The sequence below is a fragment of the Lytechinus pictus genome, unplaced genomic scaffold, assembly GCF_037042905.1.
Source record: "Lytechinus pictus isolate F3 Inbred unplaced genomic scaffold, Lp3.0 scaffold_19, whole genome shotgun sequence".
NCBI lineage: Eukaryota > Metazoa > Echinodermata > Echinoidea > Temnopleuroida > Toxopneustidae > Lytechinus > Lytechinus pictus.
In genome coordinates, this window is record NW_026974140.1 from 18,906,689 (window position 1) to 18,930,226 (window position 23,538).

The 23,538-nt window shown below is 35.3% G+C and overlaps 1 protein-coding gene across 1 annotated transcript in view; it reads right to left on the minus strand.

Moving 5' to 3' along the window:
- LOC129260196 (uncharacterized) overlaps positions 1-22,866 on the minus strand; it is a 32,317-nt gene extending 9,451 nt beyond the window's left edge. The window contains exons 1-12 of the mRNA XM_064114354.1: positions 22,813-22,866; positions 15,849-15,999; positions 12,385-12,543; positions 11,261-11,348; positions 10,173-10,277; positions 9,383-9,571; positions 7,973-8,134; positions 6,041-6,211; positions 5,584-5,744; positions 2,624-5,066; positions 1,921-2,017; positions 1,268-1,374 (exon numbers count right to left, since the gene is read on the minus strand). Of these exons, the coding sequence (XP_063970424.1) occupies positions 1,268-1,374; positions 1,921-2,017; positions 2,624-5,066; positions 5,584-5,744; positions 6,041-6,211; positions 7,973-8,134; positions 9,383-9,571; positions 10,173-10,277; positions 11,261-11,348; positions 12,385-12,543; positions 15,849-15,982 (3,816 nt within the window). The 5' untranslated portion in view covers positions 15,983-15,999; positions 22,813-22,866. The remainder of the gene's footprint in view (positions 1-1,267; positions 1,375-1,920; positions 2,018-2,623; positions 5,067-5,583; positions 5,745-6,040; positions 6,212-7,972; positions 8,135-9,382; positions 9,572-10,172; positions 10,278-11,260; positions 11,349-12,384; positions 12,544-15,848; positions 16,000-22,812) is intronic.
- Between the last annotated feature and the right edge of the window lie 672 nt (positions 22,867-23,538).

The window sequence follows — 23,538 nt, forward strand, 5'->3', positions numbered from 1 at the left end:
AAGATGTGCTCTCATCAAGCATATATGAAGATATACAAACAGTGGTGAACAACAAGTGTCCCATCTTTGGTAAGTACATTATGACAAATGGGAGGAATAAAACCTTTACCATAGGCCATGTACTTTATTATCTGGGATTTATGTTTTTTGCTAAGAACACCCCTTGGAGCAGTAATCAAAGTATAAAGCAGGTAACGTTTTGAAGTAACACTTTTGAAAAAAAGACATTAAGCCATTTTATGTATAGTATACAAATAATGAATGTTTATGAGTGCAATGGACAGAATAATTCATGAGGTGAAAGATGAAATGATCCATTGATTCCATTCAACGAGGTGTAGATGTGGTGAATGGATCATTCATTTCATCTTTCACCGAATGAAGTATCTGTCCATTGCACAAATGAAAAGAACATTCATTATTTGGTTTATATGACACCTGAAAATAGATTCCTTTTCATATGAATTTTATGAATTTTGATGCAAAATATGCTTATGCAGTGCAGTCTCGGTCTTTGAATAACGTGTACATACAAGATGTGCGCTGCAAACATGAGTGGCCGTGGTTTAACTTGAGGTGCCAGCAGTCTTGGTTCACGAATGCAATGGACAAAATCGTATGGATCCAGAATTGCACGATGAAAGGATCCAAAATTGCAGCTGATGACGTCATTGTAAAATGGGCTGATATCAATATCGAACAACCAATGAAATGAAAAGGATCTATCTATGTGTCATATAAGAGTACATGCAAATGGACGATTAGTCCTTACCTTACATCATAATGATATCAAAAAGGCCAATTTGAAGTCTCCAGGAGCATAGTGATTATCGATTTTTACAACTGTAAGATAGAACTTTCTTATTGTTTGTCCCATATTTTTCAAATTTCAGCCATCTAATTGTCGGATTTTTATTTATCTAAAAACAACTTGGTTGGATCTGCCTTTAAATCACTGAATATTGACATTACCACTGTGCTCAATGCAAAAGGTATTCTAAAAGAGCAGGAGGTAACAAATAAGCTTCAGTACAGATATCTTAACCCATACGACATAGTAAGATTTGTACATTACATTATTAAACAACTGACATTCTAAGATTAAGATGTCACATACGCATAAAAACTTTGATTAATAAGCTTCAGTACAGATATCTTAACCCATACAACATAGTAAGAATTGTATATGACATTATTAAACATAAATATTCAAATGTTGCATACACACAAAAACTTTAATATATTTTGAGAAAGAAATCGTTGTTACCTTGAGTTCTGGCGTGATCATAGATCCATAATTTGGCATTGGTGTGATTGGAGCTGGGGGGTAATATTGCTCTTCTATCAGACGCAATGGTGTCTTTAATGCAGTACCTAGTAACATCAAGGGAAATAACAGTAATTTAAGTGCTGCTTGGTCTACAACTCTATGGTCTACTTTCCATTTGGTCTCATCACACATGGTCTAATCCTAGTTCATTTTCATACACTTTGTCTACCAACTATTGGGTCTAATTGCCAATTTATCCCTTTACCACTTTTTTTTTATTGCCAGTTATAGTCTAATTCCCATTGGTTAAACACCCCTTAATGTATATGATTAGATAAACTGTTTATGAATGATATTTTCATTTGACAAATTGGAATCTAATAATTAGAGGAAATTAATAGGGCTTAGAAATTAGACCACTTGAGCATTATACTGCCTGACAGTTAGACTATGTGAGCTTTTTTACCGAAATTGTGCTGCACTCAACCCAAGAGCGATGATGAGTACCTGGCAAGATTAATTCCTTGAATGCACAGTGATGTAAATGGCTAGCTTGAGCTAGAGCAGAGGCAATGATAAAAGTGAGCGGCGGAACAGATTATTTCTAGATAGATGGCGCTATATAAATGTCTATCATTTACAAATCTTACCTGCAGTTGTATGTGAAGTTCTTGGGGTGGTCTGTGATGAATGTGGTATTCTATTTTTCTTTTGCCCATTCACCAGTTCTGTACCATATTGAAATGTCTGAAGAAAAAAAGACAGATCAATGTCTCGTTATCATTTCTCCAAAGAGAAATATGTAAATATGAGTTGTCATATAGTCTTCAGGGGTTGAGCACAACTATTGTATGCATTTCACCTAATTTGTGCAGTTAGAAGTGGTTTAAACAAAAGAATATAAAAAAACAGGACTGTTCTCACTTTGAAAAGAAAGCAAGTGACATTTGAACTGAAATTAGGTTTTCATTGTGCTTATATGTAGAGAATTATTTCTTCTTCTAGGCCAAATTTTAAAGAAAAACACTGGTCATGCCGGAGATAAGACTGTTCAACCATCATTACAATCACGGTAATGCATAAGTGTCTTATGTAAATGACAGACACATTTGCTCCGGGCTTTTGCTCTTTTAGAGATTACCTTTGGTCACTTGCTTCTTCTTTTTTTTTAAAGTAGGGCAGTAAGGTAGTAAACTGATATACTACTAATAAAAGAACCAATGAAAATAACTGATGTATCATATGACCTTAAGTTCACTATGGTATCCTAAATGGTAATACTACCAGTGTTAAAATTCAGATATATATGTTGTCTTCAGATCTATTTTGTTATAAAATCAAGCATCAGCTCACCTGATGATTGGCCTGTGGGGTTCCTCTTCTGTTAAAACTTCCTCCTTGTTCTGATTCATCAAGAGTGTTACATGTATCAACACCAGTTATTCTATCCTTCAAGGCAGGTGGAGGCTGATGAAGATCATCAGACATGAGTTCATCTTCCACCCTCTCCTCCTCGATAGTCAAATCAATTTCTTTATCTTGATCCAAAGGTTCACTTTGATGACTTCCAATCACAATTCCTTCCCTTGAACCATGACTTATGTTCCAGTCTTCCATATCTTCTAAAGCATTGTTCTCTTGGTTGATGATTCCTGCATTGTCATCAACATCACCTGGAAGATCCATATCAACATTGAAGTCATCGAACCCGCATCCTTCCTCCATGTCAAAGGCAAACCTTTCATCTGGTTCTCCATCCATATCCTGCATATCAGGATATGGTGGAGACTGCCTTAAGGATCCTACAGGAGATGTTGAGGAAGCTCCTGGAAGAGGAGATGCTGCAGGAGATCTTTCAATGGAAGGAGATGGTGATATTCTATGTGATCTTGATTGTGAAGGAGGAGAAGGAGATGGGTCATGAGGAAGCCCTGGTGATGCTTTACAGTTGATGTTATCTCTAGATCTATGGTTTGGCAGATCTTGGTCCTTTACCATGCTAGGCCATCTTTTAACAGTGTCCGTGGAACCTGTACTGAAATCATCAGAAGGGCTTGGTAATCTATCCCCACTGCCACATTGCATTGTATCTCTTTTAACCTTCCTTTTCTTGTTTCGCTTGAAAGAAGATGAAAGCATGCTCTCATTTATTGAAGAAGTTGAAGATGATGAAGAGAGTTGATACGTATTGTCCTCTCCCTCAAGACTCACTGCTTTTTCTTTGGAGTATCTAGTCCTGCTCTGGCCAAATCTGAATTGATTATTTCTGCTCACTGGACTTCTCACATGTTTGATTTTCTCCAATCTAGGGAGCTGAGATGCCCTGCAGAATTTAGGTGATGGTGGCGGTGATGGAGAGAGAATATCCTCAGAGAGACTTCCATCTAAAGACTCAAGTCTGTTCTTTAAGTCATCATCATTCTGATCTTCTACTGATGATTGTGATTCAAATCCTTTCAGCCTTGTATCACTCTCATGTACATGAATATTACAGTCTAATTTCATGGAGCATTTCTTGTGTGCTTCTGAAGAGGTATGAAAACTCTCATTAATGAGTCCTTTTTTTTCTTTTGTACTAACATTATGGATCTCAATAACATCACGATCTGGTGATAAACAATTGTCGGAATCACTCTTTGGGGAGTATTCCTGTATCAATAGTTTCTTTCTTGGGGAACTTACTTTCCCTTGACCAATGGTGTTACCTTTGACCTTGGTATCAATCATTTTACCACTCTCTACCCGAGACCTTGTTGTCTGCATATTTTGAAGATTCTTATCTCCAATTCTGTCTGGCGAATCACTCTCAGATTCTGCAGAATCCAATGGAAGTAACAGCACTACATCATCAGGGCTATCTGAACGACTAGTTCCATCATCCAATAAGATCTGATGTGACGCTCTGAATCTTTCACCAATGTCTACACTTTTACTCTTATCCCCAGACATGTTTGAAGGTTCCGGGGATGCTTTCCTCTTCTTGCGAATGTCTGTTGCGGCAGATATTGCATTCTTATCATTTTCATCCACTAATGTATGATCTAAGAAAGCATGAAAACTGTCCTCAAATGTTCTGTAATGATGTTCATCATCAACTCTTTCGCTTTTTGATGAGCTATCACTGCCTTTCCTTCTGGAGTGATAAATTCCCTTTGGCGTTTCACCAATAATGTCCTTAGGACTATCAACAAAGTTCTCTTTTAGTTCATCTTCAGTTTTATCAGTAGTTCTATTTGAAAATAAATTCAAGCATTGTACATTTTCCTCACTCTGTACTGCACCTTCATCATCTAATACCATACTCCAATCCTCATCATCACCATCACTAATGTTTTCATGAGAACAGTAACTACTGGTATTGCTCCGTCTACACCCTTGTGTCAGCATCATCTCACTCAGAACCTCTTCCGCTGAATCCTCATCCTTTGTTCCATCGTCATCATCATTGCTGGTATCCTTGGGGCTACTGACCAGAGGGAAGCCATCATCTAGAGGAACTACATCACTATCATCATCTTGGAATGATTTGCTTCTAGATCGTTGAGATACTTCATATATCTCTTTGAGTTCATCATCATTAAAAGTTTCGTTCGCATCATCATCCTCCGATGTTCTACCAGCATCTCTAGCATTCTCCTTCTCATTATCATCATCTTCAACTTCCCACAGACTGTCAATCAGTTGGTTGAGGTCTTTGTCTAGAATGTCAAGCTCACTTCCTTTTCGTGTTGCTTTGGTGTTTGTGTCATCCGCCAGAAACGGCTTGCAATGCGAAGCTAACTCAGTCATTTTAAATCTTTGGGAGGTAATAAAGACACAAAGCAATGTATAAGACAATTTTCTTGGGGATAATTAAATATTAGATGAAACTGCTATGCAAGCACCTGACTAGAACATCTGAAGAGAATACATTTTATGGATAACAAACAGTCTCCAATTTTTCAAAAAATTTGCCCGATACATGTATGTGGCTCACATAGTTATCTTCCTATGTCTTATAAATTTTCAAACAGTCAACATATGGTGGCATCACTAGAATTAAATGGTGACACTTTGAGAGGGGGTGGGGTAGAAAAGGGGGGAAAACAAGAGAGAACAGTCTGATGAACAACAAAAGAAAACTAAATCTGAAGGTCACCATATTTATCAAAAATCCTGGTGCATATTTATACACAAACCTATTCCCAATCTTAATCTTGATCTTACACTCATTCAAAGATGATATATCTATCTTTAAAAATAACGTCCTCCCCAAAATGAAGTCCTAAATCTTGAAACTTAACTTAAATATGAAGGAGATGTATTTTACCCACCTTTTGGCAAATTTGTGTGTTTCAGCAGCTGTATCTCTGGTAACATTCACAGTGGCAGAGTAAATATAACTCAGAACATTCTCCATTGCTTCATAGGATATATCACTCACAGTAATAAAAGGAAGATTGGTACTGTGCCTAACATGAGATTGATCCAGATGCTGTATGGGAAAATTGAAATCATATAATATCAATGGATTCAGATCAGTGATATTACCTCTTGAATTATAATGGTCATCACCACTGCAACCATAATAATAATCATCACCACCACTGCAACCATAATAATAATCATCATCATCAACATCATCATTAATATCGTCATCGCTCATCATTATCATCATCATCAACTTAAAATGATCCAACATCAAAAGAAACCTTAACTTCACTATAATTATTGGACAAGAAAATCAACTAAAAATTAACCTTTAAAAACAAACCTCCAGGGTACACTTACCTCTGCTAAGGCAGGACATCTCAAGCGAATGATGAATGAATGGACATGAAGTTTACTTCCATCATCTATATGAATCATGACATCACTCATTCTTTCTGAGTTCACTAAACTAGAAAGCTCTTCTAAGAGGGTTAACTGATCATTGCTAAGATGATTATCTGGACTGTCAACCTGAAAGATAGCACAATGAACTGTATTTTTGCTTCTAATATTCATATCATCCCAACTCTACTTTTGAAATAACCATATATCTAATATGACAAAGCTAGTTTGTGAAAGGAAAGTGTTCAATATTATTTTGTTGATATCAAAAGTTTGCTCATAATTCTTGTTTAATAGGCCTGGGAGTAAATATTGATTGATCGAATGGTTTGAATGGCTTGCCGCTGATCGCTAATCGATTAGCAAAATTTACAATAATCGAATGTTCGGCAGATCCCGATTAGACACTTGGGATAACTCGATTACTCAAGTAATAGTAAAAAAAATGACAAGACAACAATGATAAAAATTGTTTTTAAATACTTGATACAGTTTTAAAAAATGATGTTACTGATACAATTTGTAAAAAATGAACAATGGTTGTATCACATTCACAGTTAAACACCAACCTGACAAAGGTCCAAAATTTTTAATCCTACCTGGCCTTCCATGCCCTCGATACACAATGTGTGTTGTATGCATAGGTGTATATAACTCTATGGTTGCATGTCTGTGTGCTTAAAACAGAAAATACACACACATCGAGCTGACTTGAGCCGATATGTGATTGGACATTCGATGGCCAATGAAACTTTGGGGAGACAAAGAAGAAGCCACGTGCGTTCCCATTAAGGTGTGATTCCAGAAAAAAATTAACCCCTCCCCATCTCTGTGTGTGGGAGAGAAAGACAGCGGTGGAAGCAAGAATTCTTTCATGTTTCAAAACAATGCAATCTCCTTTAGCCCCTCCCCCACTCACACAATCAAAATAACATTCCAACACGTGCCTTCACCTAATTCCAGATGCCGACTAGTCTCCCAAAATAGACCCAGTTATAGGTTTAAATGATAAAAATTGTAATTTTGAGAGGTACTTCAAATGAAAAATATTTTGCAAAATATTTTTAACATCATGGGCAGTACCACAGGTGGGGGTTGGGGCATGGTGTGGGCAATGGATTAAATTTTTCAATAAGTAAAAGGCACCACATGCGTGTCTGTCTCAAAGAATACTTCATGACTGAGTTGTTTACAGAGACGTAAATTGGACCCAAGACTGTGGGCTGATTCATTCATATGCAGGGGTGTTGCACTTGCAGGGATGCATAATACAAGCATTGATTTAGGATAGATTTTTCATTGGAACAATAAAGTGAAAATTCGAATCTCATTTCATATAGTTTCTTTTGAAATAGAAATCAAAGAGAAGGGGGAATAATAGGCTTACTTTCATTTATGAGGAACAGAATACTCTACCCTAGATGTTCAATAATTGAAAAACCCTATTTGGGAGGTCTTCATAAGAAGGTCAACTATTGGCTAAGAAGACGTGATTCCCTATGAACAATCAAATTATTCAATTGTTTTTTCAGGAAAATATCGAATGGTAAAATTGACATTTGTCCCAGGCCTAATACTTGTACATATCCTGAAATATTATTTAAAAATCACATATCGAAACATGCACACATTTTGAGATCATAGATAATTGCATGATATCTTGGCCAAAACAGAATGGCATTTTCAGCCTGGTAGGTTTCACTCCTTCATCATGAAGATGATGATGAAGATGGTTTCTATGTTGTTGTACCTGTTAAAAAACATTCAATAATATCCTTACAAAATCAGCATTCAATTATTGGGTGGAAAACATTTTGAGTGGAGATTTAAAGTATTCTATAAATCCATACACAGTAGTTAATTTCATGATAAGGACTACAAACTTCTTACCCTTTGTACTGTATCCTGTGGTATAAATCCACATTTATCTGACGATGTTGAGTCTTGTATTCCTTCCTCTGCTAGTTCAGCCAAGCATTGAACTGTCATACCAAAGGACTGTGTCATACTCATGCTCTCTTCGACATTCATTTCATTTGATGGTTTGGTAGCCTTGAAGGTACATACAGAGGAAAAAAAAATAGTAATAATATGCAACATACAGCACTTAGAGCTTGAGTGCTGGCGATATTCTTACCAGATTGAAATTTCTTTTGATTCCTAAAAAAAAGGCATAAGTGATGTTGTGTCTCGCCACTTTTGAAAGTAACCAGAAATGTTGTGATTTGCGAGGGCACGTGACAGAATTGTATCAAAAGTTCATTGTAAAATAAGTGGGATGGAATAACATTTGTCATAAGAGTCTTGCACGTAAACTTTAATGTTGACCAGAAAATGTCCTTTGACCTTACCATGTGACCTCTGACTGCACCATGACATGCAAATCTCCTAAGTTTATCTACAACTCAAGTTTGGGTGAAAAGTGACTTACGGTTGCGGAGCCATGTGTTATAAGAGTCTCGCATGTAAACTTTAACGGTGACCTGAAAATGACCTTTGACCATACCATGTGACTTCTGACTGCAGCATAACATGCAGGTCCCCTAACTACATCCACCATCCAAGTTTGGTTGAAAAGTGACTTACAGTTGTGGAGTTGTGTCATAATAGTCTTGCACATAAACTTTAACGTTGACCTGAGGATGACCTTTGACCTTACCATGTGACCTCCAACTCCAGCATTACATGCAGGTACCCTAAGTACATCTACCATCCAAGTTTTGTTGAAAAGTGACTAATGGTTGCAGAGCTATGTGTCATAATGTTTGTGACGGACGGACGGCAATTGGATCCCTTAGTCTCGCCTTCACCTCTGGTGGGCCAGACAAAAAAAATGAATGACTTAATGTAGAATTGTTTCTAGAAGGTATTTCATTAAGTCGCTTTGTAAATTATGCACAACTTCATGCATGACTGACAATATTCTGTTTTTATATGCTTATGAAGTCTGGAATCTGTCATTGAAATGTTCCCTAGGGAGTGCAGAAAGGAGATACATTTTGTGCGGGCAAGCCCGGCTCTGACGACTGGGGTAATAGTATATCTGAAAAGCACTTAGAAATGTTGTTCTGGTGTATTAAACCCTAAATAAAAGTGGATTATTGTTAGTTTTATTATAACAATTATTTGAAAGCCAAGTTTGTTATTTGACAATCACAATAATAGAAAATTCACTCCCATAATGTAAAAACAGGGAAAATTTTAATTTCTTTTAACATTAGAAAGGGTCACCAGTCTTTCATAATACAACATGATAAAATTCCCTAACCCCCTAATATTTATAAATGAAATATGACATACCTTTGGAGAGATCTTGCATGGTGTCTTAGTAGGAGTCTTCTTAGAATATGAGATGGGACTGGTGCAGGGTTTTGGTGTGATGGGTACAATGGTAGGCTGTAACTGCTCAACATAGAATGGTGATTTATCAGTCTGATTCTTTGATAGGTCTGCTCCAGTGGCAGTCCATAGTTGAAGACCAGATTTTATCTGGGGAGGCAATGAATTGGTAGTCTTTATTTATTCTCAAGAATAGAAATATTTGTACTGCAAAAATACTATAACAAAATTTGCTGATGAATTCTTCAATAATGTAAGAAATTGTGCATTTATGATAAAAACCAATGAAAAGGAACGCAGTAATATATTTCATTTTCACTTAATAAGAAGCATTACAATAATAACACCCCACTGAAACTGATTGCAGTGATAAATCAATCAAGAGCAAGTCAAATACCCTGTCTTTAAAGACCAAATTCCAGTTGTGGTGACAATTTCAAATGAGTTCATACAGAATCCAACGAAATGACCACTTTATAGAGTCTGCATGTTTATCAAAAGACATGTGCCAAAATTTCGGAAGAAACTATTCAATTACTGAAATAATCAAAACAAGCATGAAATTCGAGCATTACAGGTGTAGTATGTCAGATCTTTTTCATGCAACAATAATGTACTATCCCACATGAGCATATCTGTATGTTGAAAACACTGATATCAAATAATTGCTATTAAATGTATTCCCTGAAATACATGAAATAGCCCGAAATGCTCCCCCAAATTAGCATTTTTTTTTCTTCATGAAACTTACTTTGATATTGCCAGGGTAGGTCTCTGTAAGAAGGCGTCTCTCTGGATCCAAATATTTGATCTTGATGGTACTTGGTTGAAACACATGGTCAGAGATCATGTCCACCTAAATCAAATCATCATAACAGAGTTTAATTAGGTAATCAAAAAAGATGTGTCCTCATGAACGTAAAAAACTGAAAAAAAATATTATCATATTTTTTTAAGGAATGTATTGTGTAAATGACATACTAAAATGAAAAATATTTAATCTGCAGTATTTTAAAACATCCAAAAAAAATCAGCTGTTTATCAATAGCATCATGCTTTCCACATGTCAAATAAAAAGACTCAAATAAAAATTCAAGAAATGAGATAATTGACTCTTGCAAACCTTAGCATTTTTAACCCCGACTGCAATGGAGTGGGTTTTGAGGATCCCTAAACATTTAGCAAAGTATTAAGACTTTCACACCCAAAGCAATAAACATTTTCTTCAAGTACCTCACATCTGTTCAGACTGCATTCGCATGTTCAAGGTTCAAGCAGTTCTAAAGGTAAATGAAGCATTTCATGCTTGCCATTTGACTGCACATTACTTATAAATTCCATGTAAGATTCACTTAAATAAGAAGACATTTTCCTGTAAATAAAGACCTGTGTAACCTTGACCTGAAGGCTCTCAAATCTAACCAGATCATCATCACTCCTTTTTCATACATGAACAATTTTTGAAGTTGACCATAAGAACCAGGGGCAGATCCAGAATTTTCCAAAAGGGGGGGGGGGCAAAAAAAAAATTAACAACCCCCACAAAAAAATCAGGAATAATTTGACACGAAAAATAAAGTATTCACTACAAAATGGAGGTCATTTTGGCCCAGGAAAAATTGGGCAAGCAAAAAAAAGGTCCTCACTTGGAAATGAACAACATATTCCCCTTACCACTATTTGCTATGAGTCTCAAAGGGGGAGGGAGGGGGCAATGTATGTACCCCTGTGATCTTTGATCACCCCAAAGACCTCATCGTCACTCCTAAGAGCATACTAGGATCCATCCAACATTTCTTTAGTTTTCAAAAAATGTTCAAAAAAACATATCAGACTTACAGAATGTGATGGTTCCAAAAGAGCACTGATGCGTTCTTCCAAAATTTTCTGTCTTTCATAATCATTCCTTGATAGAAGAACTGGAAACCTAAACATACAGTAAATGATCAATATATGATATTTGTTCAAAACTTCAGCTGAAAATGTGCATCTATGTAATCATCCACTCCACATATGGAGCTCCACACATAAAATTATTTACCATCATATCATAACCCTTAAAGGAGAATGAAACTCTTGGAGCAAGTTAGCTTTTGTGAAAGCAGAAAAATCAAAGAATAAGATCAACAAAAGTTTGAGTAAAATAGGACTAGCAATAAAAGAGTTATGAGCATTTGAATATCGAGATCACTAATGCTATGGAGATCCTCCTATTGGCAATGCGACCAAGATCTGTGATGTCACACACGTACAACTCTCCCATTTGGACACTGAAAATATACCCCAAAACATCTCTTTTTGCTCATTCTAATCATATGACAAATAATTCATCAATGATATAATGTTGTGAAACCTCTGTACTTAATTGTCATCTCATAATTAAGAACACCTCACCTTGTGATAGACTCTATAAAAGTGAGAATATATGTGAAATAAGTACTAAAGTAATGAGGGAGTTGTACGTGTGTGACATCACAGATCTTGGTCGCATTGCCGATGGGAGGATCTACATGGCACTAGTGATCTCAATATTCAAATGCTCATAACTTTCTTATCATTCATTCAATCTTCCTCAAACTTTCAACAATATGTTTCTTTGATTTTTCTCTTTGATATTGATTCAGCTGGTTTCAAGGGTTTCATTCTCCTTTAATACTTCGAATTCATACACCTGTGAAAACTATTCTTATGAAAAAGAAATTAAATAAAATATCTACTGTTGGTGAATAGGTACTAATGTACCTATAATTCAAATATATTTTCAAACTAAATGTAAATATTAAAGTTGAATGCATAACTATATAAATTTTTAGAATTTATCATTTTCTTAGTAATCAATTATTTTAATCAAATATTTAGTGCCATTTCAAGAAGGAAATGTAAGTGTTATAAGAAAGCATGGAAAGAGAATGACTGTAAAAATCTTATTTTATCAAGTAAGGATTTATGAATAGTAAGTTTACTCTTGATGGCCCTTCTTGAGCTTTGCTTTAACCCTGCTTTTAGTCTTCTTTCCAGGCCTTTCTTCATTCTTCCCAAGATCTTTGTTCTTTTGCTTCGTCTCATCAGCCAGAGATGCTGATATCGCCATAGCAACGAGGGTTTGTTCATCAAGGTCCTCACTGTTTCAAGAAAATAATTTCAGGCAATTTTTCATTACCAGGTACATTACTACATGTACTCTTCAAAAATTTGAATCAATATTGTAAGCATGACAGCGATCAATGTTTAATAACATAAAATACAATTTTTGCATCGAGGTCAGCTATATCTGATACATGCATTTCAAAATGCCTTTGAGTGAACATTTTCCATGCAAAAGATTCTGTTGTACCTTCTTTTCAATTTTGTGATAATATTGTTCAACTTACATCATCAATACTAGGAAATGCCAGGGCAAATTTAACCCCCTTGGTTCTACAAACATTTCAAATAATGAATAAACATGCAGAAAGATAATTTGGGGAATAGTTGATACAAGAAAAAAAAATTTAATAAAAAAAATCATACTTATGATAAGATGATTTTCATATTGACGTTTTTGTAATTAATTATAAATTCTTATATGTCATATCAAAATACAAGAAACATTTACAATCAATATCATCATCATATTAATCATCATCATCATCATCATCAACATCATCATTATCATCATCATCATCACCATCATCACCACCATTATCATAATCACAATCATCATATCATCATCATCATCATTATCATCAACATCATCATTATCATTATCATCACCATCATCACCACCATTATCATAATTACAATCATCATCATCATCATCAATATCAACAACATCATCATCATCATCATCATCACTATCACCACCATTATCATAATCACAATCATCATGATCATCATCATCACCATCATCATCATCATTATTATATCATCATCATCATCATCATCATCACCACCATAATCATCATCACAATCATCATCATCTTATCATCATCATCATTATCACCATCATCACCACCATTATCATGGCATTTTCACCACAGATGGACACAGAGGCAAAAAAATCAAGTTGATATTCATGTCAAATGCTTTATGGTTTTTAATAAAACAAGACCTGAAGTTTCTGAGACAAAATTTTTTTCCGACTCTGGCAGCCATTTTTTATTTCAAAATGGCTGCCAAAGTATGGGTACAAATTAGTGTTGAAAATAGTATATTGATACATATTTTGTTTTGACAGATTTTTAAAGAACAGTTTTGATCATGATGTTTTCGCCTGTGATTTAGCTTGCTATAATAACACTTTTTAAAATCCCACAGAAAGAAACACCAGTAATTCATTCATCTGATAAAAAAACATTGATGAAGTATGTGATATGGTATGTAATGTCAGTTACCAAAAACATGAACTTTTTTTCTCATTTCCTGGAAAAGAGGATATATCATATGGAACTTGGTAGATTTCCTCTCTAGGTAACACCCCTCCCTTCTACACCAAAATCAAAGATTACCAATTAACAATGAAGCCATAGGGTACAATTAAATATGTGTAATGTCAGTTACCAAGTGGAAAATGTAATGTCAGTTTAATACCGAGATGTAATGTCAGTTACCATGCTAAAACGTTGGTTACCAATATTAAAATGCAAATATGTGGTCAATTTTATGGTGAAGAAATATTGTATACTTGTTATTTAAGTCTTTCACTTTAAAAGTCACACCAGAAGGAGCTTGCTATTGACTTTTAAAAGGTATAGTTCACAAGGAATACTATATGAAATTATGAAGGAAGTTGCATTTCCATCGTGCAAAAAAAATTACTATGAAATTGTTTTGTACATGCACTTAGCAAGTACCTAATTGTTTGTATCAGACAATTTTTTGTTTGGTTTTTTTTTTTGGGGGGGGGGGGTAGGAGGTACTTTTCCCAACCTTTTGCCTAAATCTGCAACATTTTTTAAGCTTAACATTGTGATGAAGGGGATTTCCAGGGTCCCTTTTTTAGTTTCTAGGATCCTTTTGAGCATTGCCTCGCTAAAAGTAAATTCCTGGTTTTTATACCTGTTAGTAGTGTGGATGTGTGATACAATTTTGTTTTTGGTTTACAAGTATCTATGAAAAGTGAAATTTGACAGTTCTGATCAATGTTGCATGGATCTACTAAAACTGTGGTGTTTTTTTCTAATTTACAAATAGTTCAGTTTCAGTTTAGAAGCTGGAGTTTATTTTTTGTTGACAGCTTATAAAAGAAATTAGCAAAGAAAATGATTAAACAAATTATGAAGAGAATTGAAATCCGACAGATATGAACAAGCATTGCTTGCACTGACCAGAATAGAAATCAATAAAACTACATGGCTGCATGAGATTCGGGGAGGGGTACATGTAGCCTAGGGGAGGAGACCCTTATTCATTTTGCCTTTTTTAAGGGGAGGGGGAGGTTGGAGAAGGAAAAGGTTTAAAAAGTCAATATAAAATTGATGAATATATTATGGGTGTATAGTCAGAAAAATCCATGTGTACAGTCAATGCAATATTAAATTACTATAGGAAAACATGTAGCTGCTATGACCCCACCCCCCCCCCCCCTGAGTAAGTAAAACATACATTTCTTATCTTTTGATAATCAAAAATGTAAAGTATTATGAAACTTTTATGATTTTAAAAAGCCTTACATATAAGTACCAAGAAAATTATGCCTTTGAAAATCATATAGCACTGGTAAATGTTAATGTGTATTGTCAGTTACTGACAAGTAATGATAAAAATGTTCAAATCAAAGAAAGGAATTAAGAAAAAGAAAAAGTTTTTTCATTGAAATGTTCCTAAAAACTCAGGTATACTTCCACATCAAGCTCACTTTCATGTGAAGCCCTGCACAGAAGATACAATGCAATGATTCCACACATTTGAATTCCATGTGTTATCTCTATGGCAAATTAAGTGTAATGTCAGTTACCGTAATGTCAGTTACCAGCATGGTTGTGGAAAAATTATCATAGTCCCCAGAAGACAAAAACAAATTGTTTAATATTTTGACACATCTTAACCTAGTAACGGAGGTATATTTACATATTCAAATTATTACTACTCAGGGACATGAGATATTTCAATTTTAATGAACACCCTGAAATTGCATGTCCTTTTGTGTAATGTCAGTTACCAACACATTTTTGCTTGCTGATGCGTAAAAAAATGTGGTTACATAAGAAAACTTAGTATCAGAGTATACAGCAAGGTTCACTTTATTAACTTTATCAAAAGCAAACTCCCATCATTTGTTGTTTTAGAGATACACACAATGAAAGGTGTGAAAACATTGTGCCGTGTCATGTCAGTTACCGTGAAAATGCCCATAATCACAATCATCATCATATCATCATCATCATCGTCATCATCATCATCATCGTCAACCCTCTTTAGATGGCATGGACTATAAACAGAAACTTACTCTTTTTTCTTTTTCCTGCCTCTTTTCTTTGGTTTGACTATTGGTTTTGGTATTTCAATGGTTGTGCCGCCTTGCTCCTTATCATCCATTAGTGATATGGACAGAGCCATTGCAAGCTGAGTATGCTCATCCATTTTACAAACAGTGAAACCTACAAAACAAAATAGAATTTATAAGTAGAATATAAGTGGAATAAAATTACTCTGGAAGTTTCAACTGGATTATGCATGCACATATCAATGTCAAGCATTCTTTTCATTTGTTTTCCCTCATATTTTTAAATCTAAACACAGTGAGGATGATGAGACTTTTTTCTCACATTTGTCTTTACTCTTTACAATCAAAATTACCAATCAATTAAACAAGATAAATTTTAAAAGCAAGACGTTTTGGATGTAAAGGAAGAAAAGGGCCATATTTGGTTTCAACATATTTTGTAAATATTACAAACTTTTAAGCCAAATTTTGTTGATGTCTTCAACTAAAGTATAAGATTTTGGAAAAACAGCCAAGAAAACTATGGTATGGTAGGGGGTCCTAAAGCTATGCACCACTCATTGCACACTCTCTGTATGGAACTTTGACTGCAGTGTGATGGAAGATTCCTATTCAATTTTTCTGTTAGACAGGCTGCAATAAATCACTTAATTAATGCAGAGAAAACCAGCAACTGTTTGGAATTTTGGAGTTAAATTCCTTTAATTTCATATTTTCCTATACCAATAGAAACATATTTCAGAAATTGAGGCACAGGAGTATTTATTTGAATGATAAATCAAGTGCAAAGCTATTACGATAGAACCCCTTCTAAATTGGGCGGCGAAATAGAGGTGTTTGGAAAACATGGCAGAATTTTTGTAGAAGTGACTTTTGTGATATTTTCTTCTTGGTTTCTACAAATTAGAGCAAGATCATCTGTTCAAATGTTAAAATTGACATAATTTTTATCATTTGTAAACATAGTTCCCCCGTTGGTCATCTTAAAGTATGGTAACTTTAAAGATAAACAAGTGGAACGCCTCTGGCAGTCTCGCCTGCATTACGCAATTTAATATAGCAGCAGTGCTAACTTTGAAAACTACTATAAAATAATCATTCACAAAAACATCATTCATATAATGACATAATACCACGTTCATTGACCATAAATGACATTTGAACGGAGACTTAAGACTGTCAACTACACCCATGTCCACATTTCATTCACTCTATCTATAAACTTTCAAAGTTATGATGGCACTTCAACAATTACCCCAACATGGCCTAAGTTTATTGACCTTAACTGACCTTTGACTTGGTTTTGTGACCTGAAACTCACAGGGAATGTTCAGTGATGCTTGATTACTCTTATATCCCAAGTTTTATGAACTAGATCCATAAACTTTCAGAGTTAGGATGGTACAGCGCCTTGAGCACCTAACAAGGTGGATATGTGCGCAATATAAATACCCTATATTATTATTATTACATGTAATTCAACAAATACCACCAACACGGCCAAAGTTCATTGACCTTTAATGACCTTTGACCATGGTCATGTGACCTGAAACTCAAGCAGGATGTTCAGTGATACTTGATTACTCTTATGTCCAAGTTTTATGAACTAGATCCATAAACTTTCAGAGTTAGGATGGTAATTTAACATATACATGTACCCCCAACACGGCCAAAGTTCATTGACCTTAAATGACCATTGACCATGGTCATGTGACCTGAAACTCGCACAGGATATTCAGTGGTACTTGATTAACCTAATGTCCAAGTTTCATGAACTAAATCCATAAATTTTCAAAGTTGTGATGGTAATTCAACAAATACCCCCAACTTGGCCAAAGTTCATTGACCCTAAATGACCTTTGACCTTGGTCATGTGACCTGAAACTCAGGCAGGATGTTTACTAATACTTGATTAACCTTATGTCCAAGTTTCATGGACTAGATCCATAAATTCTCAAAGTTATGATAGTAATTCAACAAATACCCCCAACTTGACCAAAGTTCATTGACCCTAAATGACCTTTGACCTTGGTCACGTGAACTGAAACTCGAGCAGGATGTTCACTTATACTTTATTAACTAATGCCCAAGTTTCATGAACTAGGTCCATATACTTTCTAAGTTATGATGTCATTTCAAAAACTTAACCTTAGGTTTAGATTTGATGTTGACGCCGCCGCCGTCGGAAAAGCGGCGCCTATAGTCTCGCGCTCTGCTATGCAGGCGAGACAAAAATGGAGGTAGCTGTAATTGTAGTTAGTATTCAATGTATTATTATTTCATCTAAATTTAGACCAAGTAAAATTTAGATAAAAAAATTGAAAATCAGCACCAATTTTTGAAGTTCTGTTTACATCTGAATGGCAGCGAGTTACAAATAAATCTAGTCTTATATCATGGATTATGGATAAGAGAGAGTTGGTTAATTGATGATCAATCCATACGTACAAAGTCACACTCACAGTCACACAACTCAGCTTGAGTCACTTGTTTACTGCAACCAAAATAATGTAGTACACAACACACATTAAAAAAATCTTTAAAACACCACTTTTGTAAAATGTAACCAAGAAGACTATTCCATATAGATGTCTTGTTCATTAGCAAAGTTGGGTATCATTTTTTTATCACAAGAGTGCTAAAAAACTGTAATTTGAGCATTTTTTGTGTAGGCCTTCTATTCGTGGAAAGTCAAATTGTAAGAAAATTGTCATTCAACAATTTTTATCTTTAAATCATGAAAAAATAATTAAAAGAATTAAATTTACTTCAGTTCAGAGCTAAGTTATGTATTTATTTAGATCCATCATAACATTGTTCATTGAATGAGTGTATAGATCTAGTTGTAACGTTAAATGGAAACTGATGACAGTGTAATTGTTAACAAAAAAATAAGCATTTATCCAGGGTGCTACATAACTTTTTTGAAGCACTTGCCCAGTTGGGCAAGTAAATTTTCAAATAGTTGGAAAATACTTGCCCGAATATAGATTTCACTTGCCCGAAAAAATTCTTCAAAACAAAGTTTTATTGCTTCAAAACAAGTTATAGCCTTATGGTTTTACATACCATACCATTGACGGCTTTAAAAATACATTTTTCAACATGACTACTGATGTACCTTGTAGTTGTATTTCTTTTTTTTAATGATTTTTATCTTGATCATCATGACAAAATATATGGTCAATATGCTCTTTAATTAATTTCCTAATCTCATATATTTTCCATATATTTTGGAGAGGACTAGGACACACAATAAAAAAAGGGGAAATCACTGAAAATAACAAGAGAAATTGCTATGTATAAAACATTGCTCTGTAATGCAAGTAAGATCATTTTTCAAAAAGAAATTAAGAGAGGGGGAGACAATAAAAGAAAAAAAAATAAGAAGAAAGACAGAAAGGACGAAGAAATAAAGGAAGGAAGAAAGAAAAAAAGAAATAAAGATAGAAAGAGAGAGAGAAAGAATGGCTGCGGGGGAGAGAAAGATGGAAAGAAAGAAAGAAAGAAGGGAAAGAAGGATGGAAAGAAAAAAGAAAGAAAGACAAAAAAACTGAGGGGAAGAGAAAGGAACAAATAAAAAAGAAAAAGAAAGAAAAAATGTAAAAAGAAAGAAAGGAAAGAAGGAAGAAAGAAAAGGTATATAAGGATAGATGGAAGGAAGGAAAAAAAGAAAGAAAAGAAAGATAGAACGAAAGACAGAAAGAAATGAAGGAAGGAATGAAGGAAGGCAGAAAGAAAAAATAAGGAAGACAGTAAGAAAGAATGAAAGGAAGGGGGAAAGAAGGATTAAAGAAAGAGGTAAACGAAGGTTGGATGGAAGGAAGAAAGAAAAAAAGAAGAAATTACAAAAAGAAAGACAGCTATAGTAACAGAAAAAATGAACAAAAGAAGGAAGGAAATTTAAAGAAATAAAGAGAGATTCAAAAGAAGGAAAGATTGAAAAGAAGAAAAGATAGGCAGAAAGAAAGAAAATAGAGAGGAAGAAAGCTCAAACTATCCAGTCATAAATAAAGAAGAAAATTTATCAATTTCCTTGGCTAAAAAAAAATATTTATGAAAGAAACCACGTTTATCAACATACACACAAATGCATATGTGGGACTGTCAAACAATGTATTTCAGTGTGTGCGATACAGACGATCATTCGAAACCCGATCTTTTTTAAGCATAACAGAAGTTAAAATTTCTCCTTTTACTGCTTACAAATGACAGAGCTACCCCAATTTTTAGGAAATATGGACATTACAAGAATTTTCATTGGTAAGAAATGTGATTTTTTGACAGTTCTGTGGGAGATTTCTTCCAGAGCAAACTTCGTTCGTGCAGCACCATACTCCGTAGAAACTTAACTTCATGCATCGGCTGCGTGGACTAGGCGCTAGCTAGCTAGGTATGCTAGACTGCCATTGATTCTGTGTGTGTGTACGTCTCTGAGCTTTGTGTTTATTGCAGAAAATGGCGCAAATTTTGCAATTCGAATCATGACTTAACTTTTTTTGAAAGAAGAAATTAATGATATTGCTTTTTTTTGGTCTCTTTATTTTCTATATTTTGATGGTAAAATATGGGGAATCTTTCTAAAATATAATTTCCATAGGAGAATTTTGCTTGCCCGATTCGGGCAATCAATTTTTGTCTTTGCTTCAAAACACTTGCCCGACTCTAACTTTTACTTGCCCCGGGCAATCGGGCAAGCGCTTATGTCGCACCCTGATTTATCGATCCCCAGCCCCTGGTCCTGGACAACAATAAGCCAAACGCTAACCCAGGGAGCGGGAGCCCAGGGGCTTACCGTGTATTTTACCATACTCACGGGACTAGGGTGATTTATGGTCTAAATATTTCTCCAAATGAATTGTGAAAACAGAAATTATGCACTTACCACGATTATATGGATGAAGGTCTAACGAGTGGCAGTTTGAAGTTTCCTGACATCTGGGCACAAACTGGAACCTCAAAAAAACGAAAAGTTCTCTCCTTCTACCCCAGTCTCGATCGGCCATTTTGTTACAATTCATAACAAAAATGGCCGATCAAGATGGGGGTAGAAGGAGAGAACTTTTCGTTTTTTGAGGTTCCAGTCTGTGCCCAGATGTCAGGAAACTGCCACTCGTTAGACCTTCATCCATTTAATCGTGGTAAGTGCATAATTTCTGTTTTCACAATTTATTTGGAGAAATATTTAGACCATAAATCACCCTAGTCCCGTGAGTATGGTAAAATACACGGTAAGCCCCTGGGCTCCGGCCCGCACAGCGGGCCGGAGCTCCCTGGGTTAGCCGAACGCGTACATTGCCAACCTTAATTCCCCCAAATAGACGTAGTCACAGGGAGGCCTGGCAGAGAACAAGGAGCTTGAAGGGCGCTAGTGTAGTTTCGCACCTCCCCGTTTAATGGTTTTCAAACATGTACAATCTCACCCTAAATAATTCACAACCTAAAATACTTGCATCTGAGCCTCCAAATTCCAGTAGAAGTTGAATATTTGCCGTTTTGACACTTTTTAACAAAGTTTCGGAATCACTCGGTCGCTTGATCAAGCTCAGCGCGTGCTGCACATAAGCAGTCGGTACGCGTACAGTATAGTACGTACCGGGCCTAGTGAAGTGCAAGAAGAGCGAGTTTTTCTATGGTATCTTCAAAAAGATTTTTTCCCCTCTTTCAGCTTGCACCAAGTATTACGGTAGTGGTTGTGCAGAGTGGTTGATGTTTGTTGTGTGAAGGTATGTGTGTGGGGTGTGCGTGTGTGTGATTTTTTGAATGAAATAAGAAATGTGAAAAATGTGAATACACGTAGATTTAGCGATGAAATAAATAATAATGTAGAGCCTTGTTTTGAACTCTAGGTCAGAGAACTTTCCTTCAGTTTACAATTGTATGCTATGTTGATTGGTAAACTGAAGGAAAGTTCTCTGACCTAGAGTTCAAAACAAGGCTCTACATTATTATTTCTTATTTCATCGCTAAATCTACGTGTATTCACATTTTTCACATTTCTTATTTCATTCAAACAAGCACACACACGCACACCCCACACACATACCTTCACACAACAAACATCAACCACTCTGCACAACCACGACCGTAATACTTGGTGCAAGCTGAAAGAGGGGAAAAAAATCTTTTTAAAGATACCATAGAAAAACTCGCTCTTCTTGCACTTCTGGGCGTTGTGGCGTGCGCCTGTAATCCAAGCTATGCGGGGAAGTTACAAATTGATGCAGAGGTTCGAGCCCTGGTCACGTCTTTCGGATGGTGACGTTAAAGGTCGGTCCCAGACGTAAATAATCATATCTGATTGATACACGTCTGACAAAACTCAAATACACACACACTTCACTAGGTGGTACGTACTGTACGCGTACCGACTACTTACATGTATGTGCAGCGCTGAGCTTGATCAAGCGACCGAGTGATTCCGAAATACTAGGTGTAAAACTTTGTATTTTTTGTAAAAAAGTGTCAAAACGGCAAATATTCAACTTCTACTGGACTTTGGAGGCTCAGATGCAAGTATTTTACCTAGGTTGTGAATTATTTAGGGTGAGATTGTACATGTTTGAAAACCATTAAACGGGGAGGTGCGAAACTACACTAGCGCCGCTTGAAGCTCCTTGCAGAGTACAAGGATATATCATAGACATAACTTTAACCTTGTTCATTGAACGAGTGAACTCAGCAGGAACTCACTCATTCAATGAACAAGGTTATGCAGGAACTCAGTCACTCACTCAGTGAAAAAGAGATAAAATACAGATGACACGGAAACAAACTAGTGGGACCGTACAAAAAAATATATGAAACTCTTTTTAAGTTACTGGCCAATTTTCTTAATGTTTCAAGCTGTTATACTCGACCTTGTAAATCTAGCGAACATACAACATGAATAGTGATTGTAAAAAAAATATTCTTGATTAAACATCTAATTACAAGAAATACAACAAAAAATCAAAACAAAACATACCGTGCCCCTCCACTGACAAACTGGGACTAGACTCTTGCTTCCAGTCGTCGATCGTCGTCTAATATCACTGAACTAGAAATCCGTATTTCTAGTTCAGTGTCTAATATCCACACTGTACTCTTGCCTTCTTGGAAGAAAAAAAAAGAGGGGGGGGGGTCGGGAGAAGAAGGGGAAAAGGGAAGAAAAAAGGGCACCGTGGCCTTATTTTTTATGATTGGAAACTTCTAGAACTTTTATATATGTATAATCTCTGTCCTATCTTTATGAAATTTTAGCTTGAGTTTTAAAGGGGAAGTTCACCCTGACAAAAAGTTTATTGTAAAAATAGCAGAAAAAATAATTAAAAATATTGCCGAAGGTTTGAGAAAAATTCATCAAATAATTAAAAAGTTATTAGAATTTCAATTATTTGATTTGTGACGTCATATGCGAGCAGCATTCCTACACAGCGAATGGTAAAAAATCAATGAAATTTAATTTTCTCAGAAAATTGAAAATGGTTTTCACTGTACCTTTTGTATATCAATAGACAAATCATTTCACTCCCGATCATGAATAGAAAACAAAATTAAAGGACAAGTCCACTCCAACAAATAGTTGATTTGAATAAAAAGAGATAAATCCAACAAACATAACACTGAAAATTTCATCAAAATCGGTTGTAAAATAAGAAAGTTATGACATTTTTAAGTTTTGCTTAATTTCACAAAACAGTTATATGCACAC